General features: G+C 40.4%; 2 protein-coding genes across 2 annotated transcripts in view; one reads left to right on the plus strand and one right to left on the minus strand.

The window, feature by feature from the left end:
- The window catches only part of LOC308318998 (receptor-type tyrosine-protein phosphatase U-like), a 148,395-nt gene extending 144,795 nt beyond the window's left edge, over positions 1–3,600 (minus strand). Inside the window, exon 1 of the mRNA XM_080768773.1 lies at positions 3,300–3,600. Within this exon, the coding sequence (XP_080624899.1) occupies positions 3,300–3,372 (73 nt within the window). The 5' untranslated portion in view covers positions 3,373–3,600. The remainder of the gene's footprint in view (positions 1–3,299) is intronic.
- A 4,213-nt stretch (positions 3,601–7,813) lies between these two features.
- Positions 7,814–8,956, plus strand: LOC308318669 (proliferation-associated protein 2G4-like; the record flags this gene model as incomplete). Its single annotated transcript, XM_080768293.1, has 1 exon — positions 7,814–8,956. One exon carries the CDS (start codon positions 7,814–7,816, stop codon positions 8,954–8,956), a length of 1,143 nt encoding a protein of 380 aa, XP_080624419.1.
- Positions 8,957–9,159: the final 203 nt, after the last annotated feature.

Genomic DNA, 9,159 nt, shown 5'->3' on the forward strand with positions numbered 1-9,159 from the left:
ATGGATCTCACATGTGATTATTCAGGCCATAACCCCTCCTCATTTACCGCAGCAGACTGCCAGACAGTGCTAACCCATCCATGCATGCATGCTTTCATTTTAATTTGACTGGGAAAGGAGATAGCCTTTGTGACACAGAAGGACAATTGGTCCAGATCACACCATGCTGACAACAGCATTCAATGGTAAGAGCGAAGAGCTGAGGACAGATGGTCAGTGACTATTCATCCTGTTCCTCTCAGACACAACAGAGCAGTGGAAGTTAAACCATGAAATATCACACAGAGATAGCATATAGGCCACCCCAGGAAACGGTGGTCTTTCATGTCCTTGACAATTCAACACTCGCTCATTAACAACACCGTAAGACCCCACCACATATTTTATTTCCATTTTCATCCATCAACCCCACCACATATTTTATTTCTAACGAGCCAATAGGTCACCACCAAGGCTGAAGTATACATGAACGAAACATATGGCAAATATGGATTTTATGTGCAGATCTCAGGTACAGAAAATGCACCCAGGGTGTCTGTTCAGCAGGAAGTAGAACTGTCTGGGATGAATAGTGTGGTTCCTCTACATCTTACGTGCTGCTCCTGATTATTCACCTTTGCCCGTAGCACTTGCCCTAGCCTTGATGACCTTGCAAGCGTACACAGAGGCTAAAATTATGTAATTTAGATAGCATATTATGTAGACATACTATGATACTAGCATTGATAGTGTATATATAAATAGTTCCATTGTACAGATATTCTACTGTTTGACGGATGCTAGGTTCTTAGATTACTTATGATCCTTGACTATGACTATATAAGTATTACCATGTGTTGTTCTTGCTTACTGTAAATCACTCTGGATTAACTAAATTGTGATGTAATAAATCGGAAGTCCTCTTGCTATAATAAATGATGTGAAAAGTAATATTGCTATCACTCACTCCAGTTCGTACATCTTTACAATGGCTCTATGTCTGTCAAATCAATTATTTCAAAATACTACTGTTGGTTTATAAAGCATGTTTGGGGCAAAAGTACAGAAAATGTCTAATGTGGTACTACTACATCCTGAACCACTCAGAGCTCTCAGGTCGCTGGGGTCACATCTACTTTCTGTCCCCTTCAGAACTAAATGGGGAGGAGGAGCGTTCACTTTCTATGCACCAAAGATAAAGACCTTAACTTTTGCAACTGCCTTATTAGTATTTTATTTATTTATTTATTATCATTTATTTTGCACTTGTAATTTTCTTCTGCACTGTAATCGTATTTGAATGCTTTTGTTGCACCATATCAAATGCAAAGCACTTTGAATTGATTGTCTTGTTGCTGAAATGTGCTATACAAACTTGTCTTGCTATAAGTGGTGTAAGTGAACAGCAAACACAACTATTATTGGCTAAAGGTGGGAATTATAATTTAGCATGCACAGACGGTGCAGATCGCAACACCCCAGTTAGCAAACAAAATAGGCATGGCAATTCATGTTGACGGTACCTGACAGATATGCGGTGAAGCGTTGCCACGCCAATAAGCGCTTTTAATTATCTGTGTGCGATTTAATTTTTAACTTTCTACGTTTCAGTCCATTCCTCTTAATGATCTGCTTTGCTCACCTCTTGACAATACACTCACAGCTCCAATGACTGTTTGTTGATGCATCACTGAACACTGAGCCTGTACATGAGAACTAAAAGCCAAGAGATGCGTGTGGAAATTTATAAACAAGAACAAACACACATCAGCCTGTCTTTTGCTGCAGTGTGATAAATGCTGCTTGTTCTCATCAAAGAGCATCCGAGTTATACATGTATGATTGCCACATTGTTTATTACAACAACTTTCACATGTACACACTCCATAAAAACTGAATTAAATGTTGCCTGCGTGTGTGTGTGTGTGTGTGTGTGTGTGTGTGTGTGTGTGTGTGTGTGTGTGTGTGTGTGTGTGTGTGTGTATGTGCGCGCAATACCAAAACATAAGCCAATACCAAAACATAAGCATTATTGCATTATCAAAATCTACTGTAGCTTCAAAGACAATGGTGAAGACTGAAGACACAGTCAGACACAGTCAGTCTAGAAATACCTAAAATCAATCCCATCATTGTCATCAGAGGTTAGTGGTTACAGTTATCTTTGACACCAGGTGGCAAAAATAATAATAAAATTTGTTTTTGTAATCATTATCAATGCAATCCTTCCTTTGCTGGAAAACATATTTTACAATGTTCCCAAAAGTTAAATTGTAGTGTATACTCTCTCATTCTCTCCATAACTCCATATATGATTTGATATTAAGTATTAGTTTTAAGTATTCAAATAATTAGGCATAGGCCTACATGTTAAATCCCTACAATCTGGAAACAGATGTAAAGAATTGAAATTGGAATAATTTCAATCATTCTCAAATAATCATGATGTTCCCATGCACTGAATGCCAATATTCTATCAAGTATTTTCCAGACATCGCATCAAATCCCCAAGACTGTCCATTAAAAAATACGCGCGCACACGCACACAGGCGCGCACACGCACACAGGCGCGCGCACGCGCGCGCACACACACACACACACACACACACACACACACACACATACGATAAATACTAATTATAATAGCCTAATCCAAAACTCGAAACACCTGTCATAATGAGAACCAAATATCAGCGCTCCATCGACAACAGCTGTTTCTGGACATTCAGGCACATAACTCTCTAGCCCCACAAGCAGAACCCAAATGTACTGAAGTTTCTGACACTTTTTAGACCTAAAGCTTAAAGTCCAAATTTCATAAAAGCTTTATGGAGGGTTCCGAGAGGGGCTAATAACTCTCATAAATTCAATATTAAACATTTTGGATCATCTGGATGGATGGATTCCAGGGGGGAAGCTAAATAAGGAACAGTTAAACAGTTAAAGTATCCATTTTGGGCCCTTAATGAAAATGTTTGAGAATCACTTTGACCTGAAAGTCAGGTCAGGAAGCGTCAAGGATAGTGCGCGCGATGCCACGGAAGGAGAGGAAACTGAGAAATACCAACAAACTTAGATCACTTTTACTGTAAAGACTCAGTTAGCAATTAAAATTCTTGCGACAGAAGCTCATCCCCTTTGCTTCTTGACGTTATATTGTCTCATCATTTCCAACTATTAAGTTATAGTCATACAAAGTTAGAATATCGTCCACTCCGTGACGCACTCAATCCAGACCAAAGCAAACTGTCTCCAAATCAAGGCGCACAACTTCCCAGCTGCGCTCGTCATAAATAAAACACAGAATTAAATGTTCTTACCTGTTGGTCCCTCCTCAATACCATCAGCGTAGATCTGAACGGTTAAAATCAACAGAAAGGCGCAGGTGTTCATTGTGCTGCTGTTGTAATCCACGTTAAACGAGCGGAACAAATCATTTTCATAGATGATGGTGCGCAGCGCAAGTAAGTTACAGTCTAAAGTCCACCACCATCATTGTCCTCCATATTCCTCCATGTCTCACTGAATGTATTTGAGAGAGACACTCACTAGACACTTTTTAGAGACAATATACTATTAATTGATTTGATAGTAGCCTACTGTGTAGAAACACTGTGTACTAGCAGAGAGACAGGCTGCTCCTGCTGAGGTCTGACGTCAACTAGTTCTGTCCCAGCGGCGCAGAGACACACAATGGGAGACGGGCGCCTCCAAGCGGCCGTTACCAGAACAACAACTTAAAGTCACTAAACTGACTTTTCACAAACGCAGATTGATAAGCCTATATGAAACATATTGATGCACCACGATCACACACGCACCTCGCACCGTAATCACAAGGTGGGGAAAATGGGGTAGCCTATATTATCCTTTTAAAACGAATATTTCTATATTCATAAATTATTCAAGCACAATGGACAGTCAAGTCATCAGGATTTCATGTGATGATGTCTGTAAAATACCCCCAACAAAAGAGAGCACAGTGACAACACTAAAACTGTATCTTTATAAGCCATAGGCCTAAATAAAATAGATAAAATAGAAACGTCTCAGACTGTCTGCAGCCCTCTAGCATGCAGTCAAACCATAGTGGCTCAGCAGGTAGCCTACAGCAGGAGTATCAGTTCCACTACAATGACCAGACTGTAGAAATGAGGCATTATATCCAGACAGACTCCATGATCCCATCCAGTCCATATCATCTACTACTGCATGCAGGATAATCTCTTTAGTGGTCCACAATTTACAATTCAGGCATTTAGCAGACACTCTTCATCCAGAGCGATTTACAGTAAGCAAGAACAAAAAACATGGTATTGGTAATACATCATATACATAAAAAAAATAGTCATCATAAATCATACGTAAGCTGAGAACAGTGCAATATTTAAACTACATATGTATACATAAAATGCTATCTTTTTATCATGACCATTAGTGAGGACCAATTATATGAAGATACAGTAGGTTGAAAATAGGTGAAGTCGTCCATAGAGGTTATATAATAAGCCAACCTGTATATATATATATATATATATATATATATATATATATATATATATGTATGTATGTATTCATGCAAGAACAATGGCTTCCATTTGGTGGGTTTTTGAACTGTCTATAGAAAAAATGGCAGCATGCTATAATGAGCATTAGTAAGGACCAATTATATGAAGATAAAAATGGGTGAAGTCATCCTTAAATAGCAGGCAGTTCATCTCGATAATAATAATAATAATAATATATACGATTTATAGTATAGTATTTCTATAGTATTTCTTCTTCTTCGTCTTCTTCTCAATTTCAATGTAGCCAATTATTTGTTTACACCCTTTTCTCCCAGTGTAGTTGTTATACGTACCAGTAGGCTCTGTGCATTGTGCCAAATTAGGTGGCATACACATGTCCTCTTAAACTGGTTCATTTCCCCATAGCTTTGATTGGCTTTGCTGCAGATTTGAACCAGAAACACGTGAAGATGGCTGCTGACAGTGCAGTGACAAATATGAATTTCCCTCCCTCAAACATGGTCAATTGTGTTCGTATAGACGCTTGGCCAAACTCAGATGCGCTCCGTGGTGGATTATAGCCTCCACACCCTACAGTCCAGGGCACCACCTGAATGCTCTGGACTTAAAAATTAGGACTTATTTGCTTAAAAGTCTGGAAAATACTGTAATTTTCAGGTTTATTTTGATACCTAATGAACCCATTTATACGTGAGGCCGATTCTAAAACCTAACCTAAGGTATCTGAAATCCTTCAAATTCTCATTAAAAAAAAACACACACACACACACACACACACACACACAGGAATATTATTTTTATATTTAGGCAACAGCATTCCATTTAAAATATAGGATTAATTAAAAAAACAACACTTCATGTAATACATAAGATGGTAAACAAACTAAATGTCACAGTACATTTTTAGAAAATACAACAAGCATATAATAATATCCACTAATGATAGTGATGCACAAAGTACGTGTCTTATTTCCCCATTTTGTGACAGCAACATGGATAACAACATTAGGGTTATTTTGTCATGTATTGCTGGATATACTAACTGATCCATCACATAGGCTGCTGTGAGGTGTCATGGCATGGAATGGGCCTAGACTAGAGATGATTCATTTTGAGACATGGAAGTGCTGCAGGAGGATGCTATACGCACACCAGTCTTAATAGTGGTGCCAGCCCACAGCAGAAAAATCTAAAAAGATTAGTCTTTAAAAGACAAAAGAGTGGCCGCACACACTGCCAAAGTGCCGATTATTCATTAGGACGCAGAGTGAGAAACAAACGTTTCGGCAGATGCAACTGCCTTCTTCATGCAACCTGCAGGGTCTGTTGCAGCATCTCTAACAGGGTGAGTCAAGGTAGTGTTGTGACATAGCTGGGCTGACATTAACAGCCATGGCTCCAGAAAGCACAATCAAGGTACCATTATGCAGACTGCACATCATTCATGTTGCTGTCCCACATGAACAGGTGCTGTATTCGATTAAAGTGGGAAGAAACAGACGCAAGGTGCTGCAGGGAGACATCCGAGGCCTCCAACTGCAGCTTTATGTTGTTAACTCACAATGACACGTGAACCATGGATTAGCCTGCAAAATAATACATTTGACCAAAGGAGCAAAGCATCTGTCAGACTACCCTGGCATCTGTAATCACACCTGTTTGATGAACACATGTGGGTGATAGTTGGTGGGGAGAGCAGACTATACTATATATAGTAACTGATCTGAACTGATTCATCTGTATGCTGCTAGTTTACTTTGCTGGAAAGGTGACAAGACAAAAAAAAAACTGCACCAGGTGTGTGCATGCGTGTGCACACACACACACACACACACACACACACACACACACACACACACACACACACACACACACACACACACACACACACACACACACACACACACACACACACACACACGTATCTCCTCAACATAATGATAAAACAGTATAAAAACATGTTATCAGGCCCGGGCGGTTAGCTCAACATTCCGAGCCCGATGGCCTTTGACGCGTGTCACTCCCCATCTCTCTCCCCCTTTCCTGTCTAATTACTGTACCCTATCAATAAAGGCAAAAAACGAAAAAAAAACAAAACATGTTATCAATAATATGGCCATGTTTCATTTTCACGTTTGGAATAATCTGCTGAGTGTTCAGTCTATATGTAAACTATGCCGAAGGCTATTTTAAATGATGCATATGTCATGCTTACATTATTTACTGTAAATGCTGCACAGTTCAGTTTTTTACATATTTCAAAAGGATTGCACTGATAGTGATGCAGGAAATAGATTTACTGTTCTGTGATCTTTGCCAACTTGCCAAGTGGTGTCAAAGATATCATGTATACCCTCTGATGACTTTAGCAGGAATAGATGGGATTGATTTTAGCCCTTGGTTCTAAAGGCATAATGTGTCTTTGAAGCTAGATTTAGTTGCTAATCTCTGCATTTCAGTAATTGATTCTCTCTCTCATACACTCATACACTCGCACGCATGCACGCACGCACGCACACACTCAAGGCGGATGAAAATACACAAACAGGTCTCGATCCTTGTTGAAACGTTAAATATTTCATTGTTGTTGTTTATAAATATCCACATGCATCTCTTGCTGTTATTTCTGATGTACAGTCTTACTCAGTGTACAGTGAACACATTGTTAAAAAATCAACAAAGTCATTGGAGCTGTGAGTGTATTGTCAAGAGGTGAGCCAAGCAGATCATTAAGAGAAATGGACTGAAACGCAGAAAGGATTAAATCACAAACAGGTAATTATAGCTTATTGGCGTGGAAACGCTTCACCACATATCTGTCAGGTACCGTCAACATAAATTGACATGCTGTTGCCTATTTTGTTTGTTAACTGGGGTGTTGCGATCTGCACTGTCTGTGCCATTACATTTCCATTAGCCAATAATAGTCGTGTTTGCTGGTGTGTGGTTCCTGTTCTGTTCAGTGTGGCTGATCCTCTGTACCCTGGTGATGTCATGATTCTACATGTGTCCCACTGCTTACATGTATTATAGCAAGGCGAGTTTGTCTAGAACATTTCATCAACAAGGCAATTAAAAGTGTGTTACATAAAAAATGAAGCATTATCACAGAATTAAGAGTCATTATTCACAGTGAGTGTCACTGCTTACGTCATTGATTATAGCAAAAGGACTTATTACATCAATATCTATAAATAGACAGATTCTCTGTGTGTCTGTTCACATTGAACCATCGTTGTGTACTTCACTTAAAGTAGAAAGTTAGTAAAAGGTTACTTTAAGTGGAAACAAAGGCAATTGCAACCATGTCTGATTATTCATCAGACGATGAATCTCAAGACCAAACCATCGCTGATGACCTCGTGGTCTCCAAGTACAAACTTGGGGCTGAGATCGCAAACAAGGCCCTCAAGACCGTGGTGGAGGCAGCAACAGCAGGTATCTCTGTAATCAGCCTCTGTGAAAAGGGAGATGCCTTTATCTTGAAAGAAGTCGTGAACGTCCTTAAAAGAATGAAGGACATGAAGAAAGGCATCGCCTTTCCTACCAGTGTGTCTGTTAACAACTGTGTCTGCCACTTCTCTCCTCTGAGGAGTGACACAGACGTTGTACTAAAGGATGGGGACCTTGTCAAAATTGAGCTGGGCGTGCACGTCGATGGCTTCATCTCGAACGCGGCCCACAGCTTTGTTGTCGGAGTGACCAAGGATGCCCCGCTGACCGGGAGGAAGGCTGATGTTCTCATAGCCGCTCACCTCTGCGCCGAAGCCGCTCTGCGCCTCATCAAGCCCGGAAACAAGAACACACAGGTGACAGAAATCTGGAACAAGATCGCCAAGTCATTCAAGTGTTCCCCTATGGAGGGCATTCTGTCCCATCAGTTGAAACAACACATCATTGATGGAGAGAAGTCCATCATTCAAAACCCCACGGACCAGCAGAGGAAGGAACACGAGGAGGAGGAGTTTGAGGTGCACGAGGTGTATGCAGTGGATGTTCTGATCAGCAGTGGAGAGGGGAAGGCCAAGGACAGCGGACAGAAGCCCACCATTTATAAGCGAGACCCCGACAAAGTGTACGGCCTGAAGTTGAAGACATCTCGGATGTTCTTCACTGATGTGGATAAACGCTTTGGCGTCATGCCCTTCACTCTTAGAGCATTTCAGGACGAGTTAAAGGCAAAGATGGGCACGGGGCAGTGTGTCCAGCATGGACTGTTGAGGCCCTTCAATGTGCTACATGAGAAAGAGGGCGAGTTTGTAGCCCAGTTCAAGTTCACCATGTTCCTAATGGTGAATGGTCAGCAGCGAATCACAAACAGCTTGTTTGAGCCAGAGCTCTACAAGTCTGAATATGAAGTAGAGGACAAAGAAATCAAGGCTTTGATTCAACGCTCTCTTTCCAGCCACAAGAAGAAAAAGGCCTCAAAGAGCAAAGCTGCAGAATAGATCTTTGTCTCAGCTTTTTTTGTTTTTGTTTCCAAGAAATTCTGACAGGCGTCTGATAACCAGTGGTGGACAAAGTATATAGGCCTACTTAAAGGGAAACTTCACCCTTTTTGCAAACAGATATATGTTAATGACGTTTAGAAGCTTTAGAACACTTTCCTGATGGTCTTTATGTGTGTAATATGTGGTTTTAGATTTGAGCA

The sequence above is a fragment of the Protomyctophum bolini genome (assembly GCF_963924005.1).
Source record: "Protomyctophum bolini genome assembly, chromosome: 7".
Classification (NCBI taxonomy): domain Eukaryota; kingdom Metazoa; phylum Chordata; class Actinopteri; order Myctophiformes; family Myctophidae; genus Protomyctophum; species Protomyctophum bolini.